Here is a 21110-nt window from a genome sequence, read left to right as displayed (position 1 = left end):
TATGCAGTCACAAATCTTTTTAGAGACCTTCATATGATACAATATTTTACTTAGGTAAGATACAAGAACATCCAGGTTATGAAAATAAATAAAAACCAAGGCAGGTAGTGATGACTAAAAGCTCTTTGCAGAAATAGCGATAGAAAGGGAAGCAGAAAACACCCCAGAAAGCACAGTGGTGTTTGTTCAGTTGCAGGTCCTGAATACTCTGGAAGTATTTGATGCACATGTTGTATGTGGAGTCAACTCAACTCTAAATTCCTCAAGCCCACACCAAGATCTGCCATCATTAGAGGAAGAGCTAGAATATTTGCACAAAGTATGTGCATTACAGCTCACCCAGACTAGAAGCTGCTCTTGAAAGCACATCAGTGCAAGCACCTAAGTACTGCCAGGTATCAGGTTTGATGTATGGAAGCCTAACAGCATAAGAAAGGGAAAATAGTCATTGTCAGAATAACTCTTTCAAACTCAGAAGCCTACTGTACAATACAATGCAGCCCTAGAGTGCTAACTCTGTTCACCGCCTCCTCCAATGTAGCTCCATGGCAGAGTGACCCAGCTTGTCAGCCAGATCCAGCCTCCTACCCCCTGGCATTCAACATGCCTTTTGTTGAGCTCAGCTGGTGACCTACCCTGACACTAGCCAGCAGCAAGACCAGCTCTGGTGGTTTTTCCAGCCTTTTGCTTCCTAGCTAAGCTGAATTACATGGTTTGCCACCTGGCAAGTGGGAATAGTCTTGCCTCCTTTTCCCCTTTCTACCAACAACCCCTTCGACCAGAAAGCAAGTTGATTCAGCCTATGAACCCAGCAAAAATGAGAACAAAATAAAAGCCCAAACCAGACTTTTTGCCAGATTAGTCTCTGGTCTTTTAGCAAGCTGAATTGATTTACTGGATCATCAGACAAATACTAGAGCCAGCATAAACTAAGCAGTAGGAACTCAGCCTCCTTTTATTGAAGCCACAGACACAGCTGAGAAGGGCTTGATCAGTTATTTATCCCTGTACCTTAAGCCACAGGTAGCACTGCTGCTCTGCTGCAATTCATACTGCTGGGACACAGCCTAATAGAAAGACCACAGGAGAAAATACAAATAGGTCACTAAGGAGAGAAAGCACTTGAATCTGAAGCATGTCTCTTATTGAAGCAGCAGAGAGAGGAGATGTCAGTCTCTGAACAAAGGCAAATTAAAATGGTATGTTGGACCAACAGTAGATGCTGAAGGTCTTTTTTAGTAAGCCAGCTAACTATTAGATGCATCATGTAAAACATATGGCAGTGCACAGTGGCTGCACAGACATAGGTAATTTCAATGAGAGTTCTCTTACTTTTTCACCCATGTAGATATTATACCTGCTTGCCAAGGCACCCATAGAGTAGCACTGCTGTGAGAGTCTGCAAGTGCCCCCAATATGTGAAGTTAAAAACTGGGATGTAGGACACCAAAGCCTACACAGTTTGCTCTTATCACAAGGGGACAGACTCATTGCTCCTGCATCCCACCAGGCAGCTCTGCCTATCGCTTTTCCAGTGACTGCAGTACTTGTCAGATCCCACCAGAAACTAAGTACTCAATTTCCTAAAAATATTTCCTCCTCTCTATAAAACAGTTTGGCCAAAACTACAATACAGTGGTGGGGGTGGGGGGGGGGGGAAGGAAGAATAAGACCAAAAACCAACAACAACTGTTGCTGAAAGAAAGAAGAAAGTAAAAGCAAAGCAACACCTGAAATGAACCACAAGCTATCACTTCCAACACTCCTACTCTACTAGGAGCATAGAGTCAGGGTCCCTAAAGACATATAGATGCAAGCAAGCTAACACAGCTTTACCTATCTGGCAAATTGTTATTAAGAGTAAGCATAAATTGTTTGTCAGGGGAAAGATTTACTAGAAACACGACCCTAAACTGAAGGGGACACAGCAATGGAGGTGTAAGTGACGTACATTCAAAAATAGAAGGGAAGAGACTCTAGGCATGGAAAAAAGGATATAATTTCTGTGAAGAAGATTTCCAATAGTCTCATATAATGCCAGGAAGGAGTCTCATCAGAGTACTAACTGAAAAAAGTGGAATGACTTTTCCATTTCTTGGCAAAGAGGCAGGAGAATGGTTTGTTCAGGTTTCCTTATCACTGACTCCAAAACCCACAACATTAAAGACAGAATACTGTCTTTATGATGGACTTGATGGACTAAGTCCAACACATTCATTTTTAGGTTCAGCTGTAGACTAAAACTTGTGTCAGTGCCTCCCGCTGGGTCAGGCAGAAGCACTTCAAGATACCAAAAGCTACCATGGATATGGGCTATCTGTATTCCAAAGGGATTTTTAAAAAATCACATACCAGAGACTATACTTTCATTTCCTTTGCATTTTAGTTGCCTAGCATTTCTTGTATACACATCTAAAAAACATCTCCCCTAAAAGACTGATATTGAAACTGGCAATATCAAAGTTGTCAGATTTTACTGCTTCTTTTCTTGACACAGAAAGCACAAAATTGATTAAGTGTTAAGAGACTTGGTATCTGTTGTTAGAGGACAACAAGCTCAAGAATAAAGAGGCTTATTAGAATAAGGCTGCTGGTAAAACCTATAGAAGCAGTAACTTCAAGCAGCAGCTGACAGATTTCACTTTTTCATCTATTGCTCCTCCTCTTGGGGATCACCATTACAACCTTCCAAGTTTCAAAATCACTACCCTCCATGCACTGAAAGAAACCAACAGAGTCCCAAAGAGGAACTATGTGAACTCTGCCAGTTCACAGCTGGCATAGATCAAGGCTTAGCCTTATCTCTGCAGCAAGGCATCACACAGCTCAACTCCCAGTGTGCTCTCCTGCCCACTGTTCCCAGCAGGGCTTGCATCCCATTCCTGTCCTTTCTGCTCTCTGCTGCCTGCCCTCACACAGCGTTAGTTTTCATCAGGCAAGCAGCTGACCAGACACACACACTGCTAGCAGCTGAGCTCACCCGTGGAAAGGACAGGTTTTAGGGAGGCCCACACTCCCGATGAAGCCATGCTTTTATATAACAACTTGGCCAGAAATCAGAGAAAGACAACTGAAAGCCACGTAAATCCCCAAACAAAATTCCCCTCTAGTCTGCAAAACACCCTTCCTCTTCCACATGTGGAGAGTGAAAGTACAATGCCAGCTTCAGAGCTTTAGAAATCTTCAGGAGTGAAGGTATTACACTGCAGTATTACTGGTGTCAGGTTCAGTTATTTCATACTTCCTGACCTTAAGTACACCTTGGAAGGAGGTGGGGGAGAAAAGCCAATAAATAATTTAAATAGTTCATTAGTAAATCACCACGGAAAATTAACAAGATTAAATGTCTTCGATTTCACACTGCTGGACCAAAGTGACAAGGGAAGTGTCACTTAGGTAGAAGATGTTTATACTAACACAGTATATATTTTATATTTACAATAGTCATGCAACAATTTTGCAGTCATGGCCTGGATAATTGAAGATGACTAACAATGTTGTGGAGTTTTCACTGGTGGTTAAGCTTAACTTGGCTTTGAAGTAATCATGCACAATTTTTTAATTCATTCTAATTTATGGTGACAATTACCATTCCAAAACTTAAGATATCCACAGCATAGGCACCTCTCTCAGGGTGATCAGTCACCCTGGATGCTTTAAGAGCAGATTTCAGTGTCCATGACCTGTGCCAGCTTGACTGGCCCAAAGGCAGAGCTGCAGGCTGGATTTGTTTGACAGCACTTCTATCACTGCTCCATTTACCATGCCCCTAAAGGTGGCTGCAAAGCTGTCTGCTCGCTGGGGGAGCTGTGAAACAGGTACCTTGTGCAACAGTGAGTGCTGCCAACTCAGCCAGAAGCCCCAGTCACATTCTCCTGAGCACTTTCCTTTGAGCATTACTTATGCAAATACATGTAAATGCACAGGATCTCAAAGCTTTAGGAAACACTTCAGAAAGCAATAAGTTAATTAGGCAGGAAATCAGCTTATCTGTCCTGGAAGTTACAGTAAAATTCAACAACACCAGTCCTTTGGATAGTCCATTAAAAAAAAAAATTAAAACTTGCATGCTCCCCTCAGTTATTTAGCAGCAGTGCTGTGACTCTGTACACTGTTTATTTTATGTTCAAAGAGTCCAAAAGCTGAGCATTTTCACTCCTTGTTTGTTAGGTCCCCTTTATCCACCCTACCTCAAGCTCTGAGACATTAGATATATCTGAAAACTCAAATAAAACTGCATGTTTTTTAAAGAGTGGTCACAAAGTCTAGCACAAACTGTAGAGATTTCTGTATGGCATAACTACATCAACAGCTATGCCGTAACAAAGTTTAGCATCCCTGGACAAAACAACAACTGAGAGATCACTTCCACAAACTAAGTAAGTACCCTATACCCTTACAGCCCACAGAACTGCATTTCAATTAGTTGACATACTCAAGGAGTATTTCTCACTTGAGGAGAGAGACAAACACTACTACCTAAACAATTACTATTAGTCCATATTGCATGGTGTGGAAAAGCAGGATGCATCAAAAGCATGGAGCAAGGCTCCACATACACTCCATAGTACCTAGAAAGATTTTGTATCCCTCAGCAGAGCTGCATAGCATGGGAGGTTACACAGCAACTTCTGTGAAAAACTTATATTCAAGGGGAAAAACACAGCAAGCACAGATCTGACAAACCAATTCTGAGCCCAGACTTGCTAGCTAGTGAAGCAAAGGTAAGTAGTAGAGAAAATGTACCTCAAGGATCATGCTTTATCTTGGCTCTCAGTTGCTTCTTCCACCTACTTGAAGGCACAGTATTAGATTTCATCATCCAAAAGATCCATGCCAGCTCACACCACTATTTGAGTCTGTTTGCAACAGCAGGTGACAAAAATCAGGGAAACCTTTGCAGTAAAACTATTCATCTTTACAGGTAGCTATACAACTTGATCTTGAGAACTCCACACAACCAAATCTATGTTCTTCCTTTAATCAAGGCCTAGGTTTTTATTATTTAAATACAGTGCTTCCCATGTCAGAAATCAGTGTGTCCCAAATTATCTCATTTCAAAGCCTTTCACCAGCAAGCCAAATGTTCATAGGACATTTCAAACTCTCATACTTTTTTATTCCTTTTTTTTGATGAATAGGCTGTATATATTTCAAGACTATCAGCAAGACACAGACAATCCAGGTTCTTTACCATTTTGCTTATCAAAAGGCCACTATTGGTCAGAACACAAGTCTGACTGAAAAACAAGCAATGCTGAAATCTCAGTTATGTGCTTATGTGTGACAGATCTCCTGGATGGTGTCTTCAATTCAAAAGGGGTCCCATGGCAACACAAATAAAACCAAGCCAGTTACTTCAGTTGTTACTTTACACCACCTAAATACATAGATGTCTACGCCCTTGTGTCCAGGTTCCACCAGACATCTTGGCCAACTTAACTACATAAATTTACATCCATTAAAATATGATGGTTTAAATCAGTTTCACCTTGTAAATAAAAAAACCACAGGATCTCTAAAGCTATGAATGCAGTTTTAAAGTGAATTTTAGCCTTGCATATTATTGAGATAATCATATGCACATAGCAACAGCATGAATTACTGTCTGCCAGCTAAACATATTTCTAAATGCTTCAGCTGTTTTTAATTTCTGAACTTTTCGGCATTGTGCTGCCACAAGAAGAGTACTCTACCTTGTGACAAAAATCAAACAAGAATGTTTTCATGACACTAGTAAGTCTTAAGGCACACGGTTAAAACAAGCATTTTTACATGTCAAATACTATAAGGATGGCTTAACTTCAGCAAAACAAAGACACCCCTCAAACGACCAATCATTACACACATTCTCCTGTACAACAGTTAGAAACATGGCTTTTCAGGAAAGAGTCTCTAGATTTTGAAGGGCATTTATAATGGGGTAAAGAAGACCTCAGGCACATTGTTCTAGAGTAGTGAGCAAGAAGCAGCCCATTGTAAAAGAGTTATCACCCATCAGAACCCAATAAATCTGTATCTTTCAGGTGATCAGCACATTATGCAGGAGCAACCATTACTTTCAGGCTCTTCCAGTAACTTCTTAGGTGCTTAACCTTTTATTGTGAAGCAAGTCATGTTCAGCCAGGAACCTCAGCAAGTCATTCACTGGAAAATTAAAAACTTGACTTAAATATTTAAGACTGGGAGATTTCCTCAACAAGACAGGAATATTAAAAATAGCCTATGGAATGGCATCTTCCAAGGAGAAACTTGCAATATACTTCTCTGATAGAGTCACTGAGTAGAAAAATAATGTCTGAAGAGTAAAATGAACTAAAAGCACCAATACCAACACTAGGTAACTTTTGTACCATGGGGAAAAAACCTCAACAGGTGGGAGAGATTGGGGAGAAGAAGAGAAATCCACCACACTCACACCAAGAAAAAGGCATGTACTGCAACAGAACAATCAGAAGAGTTGGGGTGGGGGGAAGGTGTGGTGGTGCAGGATTGTGTGAGCTCACAGACATCTGAACCCTATTAACATCCCTGAGCCAACACAGCCTGAAGGACATTGCTCATTCAAATGAAATAACCAGCCACAACTGCCTGCAGCTATAGGTAGAAAGAGAAAGCAGTATTGTTGAATCAGCTGAAGCCCAAAATAACAGCTGGAAAAGCTGCTATATCAGGAACAGAATGAGCAAGAGGTTCCAAAATCAGTTGTTGCAGTGCTTTTTGCCTGCAAGCAGGTACACAGGTTTGTTAATAAGAACTATGGTTTTGTTTCTGTAAATGACTTTTACCACTTGTCTTCTGTAAGCCTGAGGAATATCCAGAAAGCTTTTCTTGTGTGGTCCTGTCCACTGTGTCATCACAGGAGAAGGCTGGTTAACATACCACACACTGCAAAGCAAATCATGAGTCAGACTGAAAGCACATTAATCTGACAATTCTGCTTAAGACCTAAAAGAATTATTAAACAAGAACATTTCTTTTCAATTCTCCTCTGCTACTAAGGGCAGGGGGAACACACACTGAGAGCAGCAGGGACACCCTAATTAGCATCAATCCCAAGGCACTGCACAGGAAGCTGGTGTCAAGCATCTGCCACCACATTTCAGTTTGAGTGAGTCATTTCTAAGCCCTCTACCTGCAAGTTTGCAGTGACTGAGGAGGTTTGGAATGGACTTTCCAGTAAAGTCAGCCTGTCTGAGACTGCTGTCCTTCCCAGAGAGAAAACCAGCTCTTTTGAACAGCCAGCTGAGACAGCATGTGTTGGTAAGTCCTTCCTCTTTCAGAAACAAAAATAGATATCCCATTCCTCAGCTCAACTGTTTTCTCAATTTTTGGTATTTTGCAACTTGGTCTGCCACAACTAACTTTATGCTCAGCTCAAAATACAAAAAGTCAGAAAGACCAAAGCGGGAGCTCAGAGATTAGCAACCTTGCTTTTGTTATGCCAATTTTCCAACTTTTGCTCAGCTCCAGGAAACCATAATACATGAGATTTGCACATTGTAAAGGGCCCCAACAACCACAAACTTTAACAACTATTTCTCTCTTAACTCCTCTAGAAAGTTTTGTTATAATCACTGAGAACCCAACCCACAAGGGTCACACCACACCATAACACCAATAAACACTAACTACAGAAAACTTACATTTCTGAGAGAGAAAAGCATATTGAACAAATAAAAAGCACAGCCAGCAACACTGACATCATAACCTGGTGTACCAAAAATGCTTTTGTTACCCACATCATCTACCAAGGGTCTACAAAATATTGAACAAAAAGATTGAGGCTTGGCACCACAAGCTAATCAGATATTTCTCAATTTCAGTTCAGTACAGTAAAACTATTAATAAACCACTTTCTTTTACCTGGTCTTTGGCTAATCAAGTTGGGTATTTTCCTAGCTCCCCACAAAAACCCTAAAATATCCCCTCTCCCCCCAACAAAAAAAGTCAGTGACTGTTACAGCCACATACTTGATAAGCTGCAAGAGACTATTTAAAGGTAGGATTCTCAAGAATTGTTATTGTTTAGAAGTTCTTCCAGATGTTGGCAGTTACCTCGAAAAGCAACCTCAAACTCCTGCCCCTAGGAAACCATTACAACTTTTCTGAAGACATTCAGAATGTCACTGGATATGATGACATCAGAGGGTTGACCATGTTCTAAAAACCAAGACTGTAGAGATGACCAGAAACCATTGGGTGCCATATAGACACTCAATGTGTTTTACAGTTGGGTGCCATATAGACACTCAATGTGTTTTACAGTTGGGTGCCATATAGACACTCAATGTGTTTTACAGTTTTGTCTTTTTCAAAATACCCTATTTCAAGAGACTAAAATAGTTGAAAAAGGTCTCCTCATTATAAGTGCAGAATCTAGTGAGAGTTCTCTACTCAAGTGGATTTTTTTACTGTGGACAACAGTTTAACTTGAGGTTATTACACATGAAACTGAACTATAGACAGGAGACAAGTGGTCAGTCAAAGAGCCCACTCTAGAGCTATACAAGTCCCTCCAACTGTCCTTAAGCTGCTATAAAAACTCATGTCTAAGTATACATACATTAGACTCTTCCCTTTATGCTCCCTGCAGTGTTTGCAATTCCTCTTTTAAGCTGGGACTGACACTTATGAATATGGCCTTTTGTGGTACACAACTCCTACCCCATCCACTTTCCTGCATTTCTTTTTCTGTTGGTGTATCTCCCCAAATGAATTTGCCATAGGATCAGACCAGTACCAGGGAGAATGGAAGCTAGTCCAGCAGCCCCAGCCTTAGCAGCCTTCAGTATTATGGAGGTTGTAGTCTGTCTAACCTTATGCTAGCTTAAAGTGGCACTTCCTTACAAGGAAGTTATTTTCCTGCCTCTTCTGTTTTTGCATCAACTCCACATTCTTTTTGCTGGCACAGCTGTTTGCATAGTTAGACCATGAACTTCAATGACTTATGGTCCACCTAAAAAAACTCCATAAAATGTATTATTTTTGACGGATTATTACTTCAGAGCTGAGCAATAACTAATAAGGAAAACAGATACGGCTGAACTTGTTAACCAGGAAGACTGTAATGGCAGAGATTGATAAAATGCAAACAGGTATAGCAGAGTTGTGACACAGCATATGACTAAGACATCAGGAGGGAGATGAGGAAAAGTGAGACTAACCCAGTTAGCTCAAGCTGAAAGCTTTAAGTCTCAATCTCACCAAGGAGCTCCACAGGCTTTCTAATAACGGCACATAAGGGAATGTGATTTATTTCAGTTTTGTCTTACAATCTAAAAGGATCACACATATACTCACAGTTGTGTTAAGAATGTTAGGATTGCCTTGGGAACTTACAATGCACAGGAAAGAGCTGGATTAGACTACCTTGCTTCAGTACACAAGGTAGCTGTTCCCCAAGCCTGATGAAAATCAAGTACTCTAAAAGGTGTATGGCCATTAAGTACTTCTACTGCAAACTATCCAACCCCATCCTTTGAAGATAAAGCTAACATTTTCTTTTCAGTTTAAGATCCATCACTAAAGCATTCAGTTACTTCAAACAATTTTCACAACACTCTTAAGCAATCTCTCAACACAAAACTAATTAACTTATTATAGAAGCTCAACAGGAAGATCATAAGACAGATGATCATGTAGCAAACCACATGCAAGAAGTCACTACCTCAACAATTCAAAGCTAACCCATTTCACCATGCACCAGGATGCAGACTTTGAAACCTAACAAGATTTGTCATTCATTACCATCCATAGCAAAGCAGTCATTTCTTAGAGTGCTTCAACTATTTTGCTAAGTGCAAACACACGAGTTACCAATAGTGAAAATGAGGAAGGGAAATCAGAACTTGGGCTAGATATGGCATAGTAAGTACCAAGTAAAAGAAATGGAAACACATGGAAATATGTCGTGGAAGTAAAGATAAAATAATGAATTCATACTGGAGTATGGAGATGAATATATACTACTTTCAAACCTTTACAACCTCATAGTTAACAACCAAGATGACTAATCTCTCAACAAGTCAAGATATCCATAAGCCAAAATGACTACAACTCCCAAGTGCTTAGTTTTGGCAAGATTACACTGAAGACCTGTAAATAATGAGTAGTTTCACCTTCCTCTAAGGTTGTCATGAGGTTGCACAATGTACAGCCTGTGTACAGATCCCTAAGGCACAAGATGTTTTCAAGGAAGAACAGAAAATGGGACTGTAGAACAGGAACTGAATAATGGGGTGAGTCAGTTATTGTAAACAAAATTTGCCACCCTGAAACTACAGGCCCTGGCAATGGGCATAATGCAAGTGTCTGCTTTAATGAGCAAGGAATTAAAAAATAATACCCTAGAGACTCTTAAGGCATCTGGTGCAGGATACTCAAATAAGACAACTAAGTTGAGCCAACAGAATCAATTCATGCCGACTGTTTGCTTCATGGAACATTGTCCAGCCCTTTCTGCTGGGGTTAATGAAATTCAGTTTCAAAAACCCACAGGAAAAAAAAAATTACCCTAGCCTTTGGAGCACCTTATCTTGTAGATTGGAAAAAACTACAGAAAGTAGTTTTAAAACTGCTGTCAGAGCTCTTTCATAGCTCTCCCACTCTCATCCCTAACAGAAGCTATTTTATGTGTCCCTTTCAATAGTTTACAGAAGGACATGAAGTATCACTCCCATTTGTATTTCATGAAGGCATGTTTATTACTCTTAACCTAACCATAATATTTACAATTTATTTTATTAGTACATCCACTCAGTTGCAAAAGCAGTATCAAATTAATTTCTGCAGTACACAGAGCCTGACACCCAAAAAAAGAACTAAGTTTTCAATAAACAGCTCTTCCTGTTCTGCTTCCTTCTATATGCAAACATCTGGGCTGAGTGCCCAACTGACTAGTTTAAAATAGTTTTAATTGCTTTATTATCTGCTCTGATGTAATCAATGCTTTTTAATGCATTGTTTCTTCCGGCTTCTTAGAAAGAGCCTTCTCCCATAGTCTAACACCACCTTCACTAAACAACTCAAAAGATGGTTTTTTTCTAAACTCACTGTTGAAAATCTTTATTAATACCTTTAGTTTTACCTGGCCTTAGTTTTGAAAAGCCACTTATAACACAGCTGCAGCAGTGATGTTTTGCATTAAACACAAATAGTAAGAACACACCTGACAAGTGAAAAGTAACCCTCCCCACCCCAAGACAGTTTCCAACCAACCTGCTGTACTGACAGCCAGTGCCATGAGTCAGTATTATGGTTCCATATCCTCAGGGTGCCACCAGTCACATCATCATTTATGACTACATTAAAAATATGGACACAGAAGTTATCAGTTCCTGTAACTAGTACTAAGTGCTGTGGGCTTGTTTTTGTCAACCGATCTCACCCTTTCTTTAATGAAAACTAATCATAAACATGGAGTTTCTATTCCAGAGGACATCACCTAGTTTTCAATTACTTAGGTTTCATCTTCCTACAGAACAACTCAATAATACTTCTTCAGTGTAATTTTCCTATATGTACCATGTGTCAGGACAGAAGGTTCCTAGGAGAGATGCTAGGTAAATCAGGACTAAGAAAAGAGGTTCCACTTAACCCAACATGCTCTCCAGTGGCATGTTAAAATATAAGGACAAGTATTAAGTGAGCTACTTGTGTATTTGTCTGGATGGAAGTTTCTAACAGGAAAGACCAGTATACTAGCTAAGAAAACCCCCAAACTGAAAACTGACATTTTATAGCTTTCTGGAGATACAGAAACATTCTTAAAGGGATCAAATATATCTTACTGCATGAGAGGGGAAGAAAGATACATTTACTTGTCATGCTTTTTTCCCCCCCTCCCAGTTTCTAACTCTAAGGTGAAGGAATCCAAGAGGTACACTGACAGATTGGAGTCCCACAGCTCTCTTTTCATTACTCTGTCCTGGTGTTGTTCCACTTCTGTTAAAAATATCAAGTAAGAATACAAGGAACAGTGCAACAGTAGCATGAAGCTCACAGTGCCTCATGTGAGCAGTTGAAGAAGGTCATGGAGTTCACTGTGTGTTGAATTCTTTAGCCACAGAATAATACACTCCTTCTGATGTACTCCACAAAGTGCTGGGGGGGAAGTAATTTTATCCATGTATTCTTGTTTCTCCACACTTGCTTATTAGGCAGCAAGTGCCCCTGAGAAGTCAGGCACTGTTAAATTTTTGGATCAGCTTGTAATCATCCAAGAAACAGATGGTGATTACAGATTCCAGGGGCTGGGGAGGTGGGGGGGGGGGGGGGCGTGTTTGTTTTTGGTTGTTTTGTTGGGGTTTTTTTAAACTTATACAATGTGCTCAATAACTTCATTAGGCATTCATCCTCTTTTCCTAAATACATTTAATGATTGACACACTAGGCAAGCTCTCCAGCAGTCTGTTCTTTACCTCAAAATTAGTCACAAAAAACCCCACTTATATTAGTTTTCTGCCATCTTTCAGGATGATGTTTTGGAGGACCTAAGCCTACAAATTCCCAGCTTTCCTAACAAGCTCCTAACAGAAACAGGCAACCAATTCTAGTGAGAGTGCACCATCATTGTGCCAGGGATGATTATCATAGGATGCAGAAAACACAGAATCTGTGGCTTTCATTTTTAGGCACAGAAAACAAGATAGATGCCGCCTTCCTTCCCTCTCCTCCTTCCTACCATTATTGGAAATTCAGCAGCAGTGACAATATAGAGGTAACAATGTTATTTGCCACAGCAGTTGTAAATTAAGGTGCACAATTATGGTGCTAGCTAAAAATACAGCTTTAAGTCATACTAACCACTGAGTTTAAATATTTATTTCAGTAGCACAGCCGGATTATCTTTGACACAGAGTAAAAGACCAAGATAAAATCAACTGTTAATGATGCAGATGCCTGCAAGATCCAAGCAGTGACAATTAGTCTTTGCTGCTACAAGTCATCAGTATTATAATCAGATCTACAAAATGGGACACAGTTGCTTTCCCTTTCACTTAGCAGCAAGCTTCATTCTACAACATATGTCAGAACACTGAGAAATTAATTCACAGCTCTGAAAGCGAACACATTTTTTCTTGCTTCGTAAGACACTGGGTAATGTTCACATGTTCTCCTCTCACATGCCCTCCGAAGTTTACTGAATTTGACTGTACTACCAAGCAGGATTTTACATTAGGTATCTCTCTACTTCTACCTAAACAACAAGTTGCTTACCGTTTCTTGAATGTGTGGGTAATTGATAAGAACCCTGGGTAACAGACATGCCTCTAAAAATTTTTCCCCCTCATTAAGAATTCACACCTCTGCTGCCAGCCCTCAGCTTTGTGACACCAATGTTTAGGTTTTCCCTTTAGAGTCATGTTTCCTTCTAGGACAGGAGAGTTAAGACAACAGTTTGTTAGGGTTTTTTTTCTTAACTTCTTCACATTCAATTCAAACTCTGAAAATCCTCCAAAACTCAACAACCAAGTTTAGACCTAAGATTAAAAATCTAATAAACCTGCAGAAAAATAATTTTTCCTTTTTCATCTTCACCAAGTGTTTCCTTTCAAAACAAGCAGCAATATCAGAAACATAGGAACTGCATCTCAGCTTCACTGTTTCAATATATATACTCATTCCCCAAGACAGTTAGCAAGACTCAGAGACTTCTATTGTCTCATTAACTGATAGGCACTACAGGCAGTCTTAAGTATAATTTTTCAGATGATTACTGTGTTCTAAGTTTAATTACTCCCATAACGAACTATGATGTATGCGCTTAGTCTAGCCTTTGCTTATGGATTTCTGTTTATTCTGCTAAGAAACCTAAGGATTTCTAATTCCTGTTCCTAATTAATCCACACACATTGTTTGTATTTCTCCCATGAGAAACTCTTATTTGTGATAACAGAGTTAAAGCATGCCGCACACTTATTTTCATTTGCTGGACATTGCCACATGAAGCATTACAAAATGACAGGAAAAGCATCTAACAGAGGAGTCTGCAACACTTCAATGCTGCATTCTTGGCCAAGAAGAGATGTTTAATTTGGACACATCAAATTAACTTTTTTTCCATGCTCTCTTTCAGCAGGATTTCACTTCCACAGGGCCTCCAAGCATTACTCATGACTACATTTTGCAGTGGGGTAAGGAAATGGAATGCCATCTGCAGAACACAACAGATATTCACACCTACAACCATCACCTTCATGTGAATGTGAAGCCTCTATTCTCTGAGCCTGTAGTGTTGCTGGTGCTGGTTTTTTGAGCCTCTCCAATGAGAGGATTTCAGTTTACAATTTTGCATCTTCTGTGCATGAACTAACACACTTTATTACATTTCCTACTGGGAACAGTTATGCACACTACAGCACATGACTACAGGATAGTGAGGATGGCATATGGTGCTGTATTTGTCACTATATGCTTGGTTATTACTTGTAGTGAAGAGGTCTTTCCTCTAAAAGTAGTGGTATTTCCACTGTGAACTCACATAGCAACGAGCTGTTGCAACAGGAAGATCTCTGCTTTCATCAGTGATCTTCTCCCTCTTTCCACGGGGAGATAGTGAACAGCTAGCACATGCTGCCATTCAGTTCGAGTCTCTCACCCTGTAATTACCAGCTTGCTTTCTTTCATTAATGAGGCCTGATTGGGAATTTTCTATAAGACTAGCCACTACAAAAGGATCAAAAGAAATGTGTGTATTTAAGCTCAAATCAGGCAAACAGAATATCATGCACTTCCACAATTAAAGATATTTCTGCTGAGTAGATAAATAACTACTGTCTTATCAGTTCATGACATACCACATCACTGCTCCCAACCGACCTACAGAAAACTTGAAATCCTTTGTCACCACTTCCTACCGACTCACACTGCTACCTTAAGCAGACTATTCAACTTCACTGAAGCTTCTGCTCTGTCTGATACATACAGGCAAAGCACTTCCCCATGATCCTCACTTCTGGCACTGTGCTGTTTAATATCACTCTAATAGAGCTCAATCTTGATGCACAGACTCCAGGCTATGGGCAAAAATTACTCAAACATCCACAGAGGTAAAAAACTCATGGGATATGGATGCGTAGGAAACAAAAGGAATAGTAATACTTCAGACTGCTCTGTCGGTTTCATGTGGCCGTTTTAAAATTTGTAGTCTGATCTCAAATTGCACACTAGCATTCTTACAAGCTCGTTACTCAGCAGCAGACGTAACCCATGCTAACCCGACACAGGCGTACAGGCTTCGCTCCGCCAGCAGAAGGGAATACGCTCTTTGCTCAGCTGCCCTGATACCCGATTTTTGGCGATCTTTGGGCCTTACACTTTTAACCTGCCATGGTGGCTATTTAAAGATGCAAAGCTGCGACCTGAACCTCGTAATGCCCAAACCATGTGACATCTTTACCAGGCTCCTAATTTTAACGCAGACCAGCGCCCGGCCGGGGGTTCTCCCGGAGCCCGGGCCGCCCGTCCCCGCAGGGTGATGGAGCACTTCGCAAATGGTGCAGTTCTGCCGCCTTACCACATCAGCCCTTCCTCTTCCCCTCCCCCGCGCACACCGGCAGCGGACACTTGCACGGACACGGGACGAACTTGGCCAGTTCCTACTGATAACCGGGATTTTTCCCAACTGCAGTACATCCATGCGACGCCCGCGCGCGGCCGGAGGCAGGAGCGGAGCTACTCAGGCTCCGCTCGCAGCACCGTCCCCTCCCGGGCACCTCCCGCCCGCTGCCACCGAGCGGAACCGCGGGGCCAAAGGGCGGACAGGGGCTACCGCAGGCACTCCGCGCATCACCCGCGCCCGGGCAGGGCACAGCAGCAGCTCCGCGCCGCACGCCCCACGCTCGGTACCGCGCTCCCGGCCCCGCCGGGCGAGGGGCGACAGCCGGCGGGGGGCTCCCGGCGGCACGTGCCTGCCCCGGTCCCGCCCGTGCCTCCGCAGCCCCCGGGTGCGATGCCACAGCGAGGCGGGCGGGCTTGTGTGGGTCGAACGGCGGCGCTTACCGAGTGGTTGACCCCCCACATGAGGACGCTGAGCAGCGGGTCGCTAGCCCGGAACAACTTCACTTTTTGCGCCACGAAGTGCTTTTTCTTGGTCTTGGTTTTACTCGCCATGACGGGCACGATGCTGCTGGGGGCCGCCATGGCGCTGCCGGCGGCAGAGGTGGAAGGGGCTGGTGTGGGGTAGAGCAGTGGGCGGGCAGGAGAGAAGGGCAGGGGCGATCAGCGCCGCAGCCCCCCGGGCAAGCGGGCGGCGGGCGGGCAGCCGCGGGACGCCGGGCGCATCCCGGCCTGGCGGCTGAAATGGCCCCGCTCGGCGCGGCGGCCCCGCCCCGCCCCCCCCCCGCGGGGAGCGGCCGCCGCCCGCCCGCCACGCACCGCGCGCCCGCCCCGCCCCCGCGGAAACCGCGAAGAGCCGGCTCTGCCGCCCCACTGCGCATGTTCCTCTCGCGCGGCGCCTGCGCGGCCGCGGGCAGCGAGGCCGGGGGGCCGCCCGCGCTTCCCTCCCTCAGGGACAGGGGCCTGTGGAGGTGGGGGCTGACGCGGCCCTGCCCGGGGGAGAGGGTGGTTCTCGTCCGCTGCCCTCCGGCCCTCACGCCTATCGCCAGCCTTCTGAGAAACCAAACCTCCCTTCGCCGTACTCTTTAGCTAGCTAGTCGCTCACACCGTAACTTGGTGCAGTTTGTGTAATAGTTACTCTGGTTCCAGTTCCCTCTCTGTAAAGCGATCTGTAGCAATGAGAGGGATCTCTGCGGCAGGGCTTTGCCTGCTGCTCCAGCCCCAGCTCGGCTCCCTGGATAGAGCGGCTCCTTACAGCCGCCGTGCAGCAAAGACAGAAAGCTCGGTCCCCTGCTACAGTATTGCACCCTTGTAACCTCACTGTGCTGTTACGCCCCCGGCAGAATGTTTCTTGATTGCCTCCGTGGCCACAGAGGATGTGGTCAATGACAGCTGAGCATCTGCGCAGCTCAGAAATACCAAACACCACATAGATCTTTGCTCTGCTGTATGATGAGGAACTCAATGACATCTGCCATCACTGTTCGGGGTCAGTACCCACGGGTAACACAGAGCATACAGCTCCTGTGCCTTTACAAGAACTTGTACATCTGCTTCTGAATAATACAAACTTACCTGCCTGCAGTAGATCTTGCTGCTCATTGCTTCAGCAAGGTGACCAGATCCTTAGGGAGAAGCAAGAGCAGAGCAGCTCCATGAGGTGGACAAACCACAAGTGAGGGTCATCCCACTGCTACCAGTGCCCTCAGAGACAAGGCATGGGCACACACTCAGTGGGTAGGGTGCTGGCAAGAGCACACATCACATCAGCAGTCCCAGAGAAGCTGAGGAGGTGAACCAGGTCCATCCAGGAAGGCACAATGTAGGCACGGGGTCTATCCGGAGCCAGAAAGAGAGGTGCAGGCAAGCTGCCTATGAGAGAGGCCCAAGGTATAACCAGAACACAAAGCTGGAGACAGGTATACAATGTAGCTCAGGCAAAGACCTAAACTGTGGCCTGCCTGAGCTTAAGTGGAGGTCCTGGGCAGAATGTGTTCCCAGCGGTGGCTGTTCAGGGCAACTAAGGTCAATACAATAGAGTCTGGGACCCTAACACAGGCTTACATAAATTTAAAAATGTGTTGCACATCTCCATTTCTCTTTTGCCATTGTGATCTCAACAGCAAAGTTATCTGTCATGCTGGAATCCAAAGCAGTAATGTTTCACTTCCCTTCTTCATAGAAACAGTTACTGGGATTTATTATATGGTTCCTTGCCTTCATCTTATGGAGAGTAGGACAAAACAGAGAAAAAACAGGACAAAACTTTCTGTCTTTTTTTTCCCCAGCAGAATTACTTAGGAGTTACAAAGATACTAAATTGTAATTTTTGTTCTTGAAAATAGATTTGACAACATAAAAATCTATTATGTTCTGCTGCAGTCAATGGAAGCAGCTGAGCAGTCAGCACCTTTGAATAAAAGCAGGTCGCTTATATACCTAAATGTAGATTTGAACTCAGACTTTTGGAAGAGTTCAGTACCCATTTTATCCTTTACATTACACTTAGAACATGACATCTGAGCATTGTGCAGTGCTACACACATCAACATGACTAACATCTGCTATATATGTGTCTTTCTTCATCTTTCCAGAGTAAATCCATATAGTGAAGCATTTTGGTTTATAAATAATAAAAGTAGCAAACATTTTAGTAGGTTTGTTATAGGGAAGGCTGAAGAGGGAAGTTGCTCTTTTTTTCCAGACTTTCTTGTCATCTGGGTGTAGATTCTAAAGAGCTCTTCCCTGCAAAGATGAGTTTTCACTAAAGAAAGTTATTTTATCAGAAGAACAAAAGATCTTGACCATAACAATTACAACAAAATTTTTAAAAAATTCAAGAGCTGGGGCTATCTACGTGACAAGGTCTGAAGCAAAGATTTGTCCTCCTTAATATTAAGTGCCACAAACAAAGATGGTTGCCTGTACTTGCCTTTCCTGTAGGAACCACTGTGGGCACAGGTTTTCCACTGAATCCACAATACAGATACAGCTAGACTCAGGGGTCATTTGAAGAGACAAAACTTGATTACATTTGCAGCCTACACTCCTCTTGGGATGTCTTTCCCTCAATTATAATCCTGTCCCTTAAAACAGAACAGAGGCTGAGGCCCTCCAGCCAGTGCCCACAATAAAAATGTTCCCAGTCCACTTCTTGCAGTCCACTTCTTCTCCCTTTCAAACCTCATTTAACTCACCTTCAGCTGGAGCTCCAGGGCTCTCTCTTCACCAGTTCTAGCACTGACCCTGAGGGAAAACGTAATTTTATGCTGAGTCACAATGCAGGGTCCCAGCCATTGCCCACACCAAAATGTTGTCACAGCCACATTCTTCTCACAGTCCACCCTTTCCTTTGACATGTTCCCTTTTTAAGCTTCGTCCATCTGCAGCTTTAGGCTCTCTCTCTCTCCAAATGGCCACCTTAACACTCACACAGATCTTTAGACCAGGACCCCCAGCCAGTGCCCTCAATAAAATATTCTCCCTACCACATTTGCTCTACCCCACACCTTTTTTTTTAAAGTCTCCTTTCTAGCTCCATTCCAGCTGCAGCTCCAGGTCCTCTGTGTCTCATAGCTCTAACCTTAAGCCTCAAACAAACCAAATGCTGGGCTTTGGATGTGGTGCCAGTGCCCACTCCAGGAAGTTCTTGCTGCCAAGTTCTTCTGGCAGCCTACACTTCCCTGGGACAGTCACTTTCTAGCTCTGAGCCAGCTGCAGCTGTTGTCCCTTTCCTTCTGTCAAACATAACCTCAAACCTCACCCTACACCTAGAAGTTATGTTGAGCCTTGGACCAGGCCCCTCAGCCATTGCTTCCACCACCAAGTTTTTGCAGGCAAGCTATCCCTGTGGCCCAACCTTTTCACAATCAGCTGCTCTCAAGCTTCCCTTCATCTGCAGCTCCAGGCTCTCTGTGTCTCCCAGCATCAGGCCTAACCTTCACATAAGCTGTATGGTGGACTTCAGACCAGGATTGGTATGAAGAGCACCAGTCACAACAAAAAGGTCTTGTAACAAAGCTCTTCCTGCACCCCAGGTGTGCTAGGCCTGTTCTAACTGTAGCACTACACTCTCTTGTCAAAAATAACCTGAGCCATAACTGCAACCATAAGAGTAGGCTGGGCCTCAGACCAGGCAGCCCTAACAAGTTCCTTGAACTTAGACTTCCCCTTAAAAGCCCTTCTCTAACTCCCCTCCTGCTGGAATTCTAGGCTGTCTGTTTCTCCCAGCCTTAACTCTAATCCTGATGTAAACATAATCAAATGCTGTCCCCCCCTTTTAATTCCCAAGCCAAAACCGTCTCCCAGCCAAGTTCTCTTAGCAGCCCACCTCCTTTCTAACTCAACTCTCAGTGCAGCTCTGGGCTCTCTTTCTTTCTACCCTAATTTTAACCCTAGCCACTATTGGATTTGCATGGCAAGGTTTTGGTTGTGCAGAGGTCTATTGGGGTGGCTTCTGGGAGAAGATGCCAACCCACATTGGAGCAGTCTGCTCCTGAAGGACTTGCATCCCGCAGAAATGGGCCATACAAAAGCAGCTTGTGAACTGCAGCCTGTGGGAGTGACTCATGTTGGAGAAGTTCATGGAGAACTGTCTCCTGTAGGAGGGACCTGACATTGGAGCAAGGGAGGAAGAAGGAGAATGGAGCAGCAAAGACAATGTAAGATGACCTAACCACAGGCACCCATTCCCCCAGTGGGGGGAAAAGATAAATAAAATTGGCAGTGAAGTTGAACCTGGCTAGGAGGCTCCCCCTGTCCAGTTGAGGAGGGGAGTGAGAGCGTAACTTGATGGGCTCCTGATATCCAGCCAAGGTCAACCCATCTCAGCCATATCAATAAACCCAACCCAAGGCTTGGGCTAAAATTTACCTTGGGCTAGGTCAAACAAAAAACTTCTGGGAACAAAATTCTCCTTGAAGCTAACACTTCCAGTTATCCATTCTTTCACAGTCCCACTGCAGCAGAAGCTCGTGGCTCCCCCTCTCAAGCCTAACCCTGACTTTTATCTCAGAGGCTGAGCTTCAGACATGACCCTCAGCTACTGCCCAGAACAAGAAGTTCTTGAAGCCAATTTCTCTTTGCAGCCCACCCTTCACTTTGAGAGCCCTCTTCTAGCCTCTTCCTACTGTCTACCCTTCCCCTAGGCTTTCTCTTTTTCTCAGCCCTAAGTATGACCACAGGGTGAGCCTTAGACTAGGACACCCCAACAATGCCCACACCAAAACATTTTCCCTTCCAAATTCTCTCTGCACTGTTTTTCGCTGAAGCTCCTTTGTAAACCCATTCCAAGTGAAGCAGCAGGCTGTCCTTCCCTCGACCCTAATCCTTGCTGTAAACTAAGCCTTAGAGACAGGCTTTCTACAGAGAGAGCAAACACACAGTCCAGGTCTTTTCTTTGTTCCCTTATGCCTTAGGGACTGTTCGGTGCAGGTGTGAGGGAAGTTTTAGTCATACAGCCTGTCATGACATGGAAGTTGTATTTCAGTCTATTAACATATTTTTTTGTAGCATGACCCTGTGAGTATATGTTGCAGTCAGCATTCATG

The 21110-nt window shown here is 43.5% G+C and overlaps 1 protein-coding gene across 2 annotated transcripts in view; it reads right to left on the bottom strand.

Annotated features, from left to right (window-relative positions):
- The window catches only part of PIP4K2A (phosphatidylinositol-5-phosphate 4-kinase type 2 alpha), a 107627-nt gene extending 91303 nt beyond the window's left edge, over window positions 1-16324 (bottom strand). Inside the window, exon 1 of one of the 2 annotated variants that reach the window (XM_059841851.1) lies at window positions 16006-16324. In XM_059841851.1, coding sequence (XP_059697834.1) covers window positions 16006-16146 — 141 coding nt within the window. In that variant the 5' untranslated portion in view covers window positions 16147-16324. The remainder of the gene's footprint in view (window positions 1-16005) is intronic. The other variant, XM_059841843.1, reaches the window with a different exon arrangement.
- Between the last annotated feature and the right edge of the window lie 4786 nt (window positions 16325-21110).

Source organism: Haemorhous mexicanus, chromosome 1 (assembly GCF_027477595.1).
Source record: "Haemorhous mexicanus isolate bHaeMex1 chromosome 1, bHaeMex1.pri, whole genome shotgun sequence".
NCBI classification, from domain to species: domain Eukaryota; kingdom Metazoa; phylum Chordata; class Aves; order Passeriformes; family Fringillidae; genus Haemorhous; species Haemorhous mexicanus.
The sequence above is the reverse complement of the archived record's forward strand: the minus strand, read 5'-3'. Positions and strand labels throughout refer to the sequence as shown.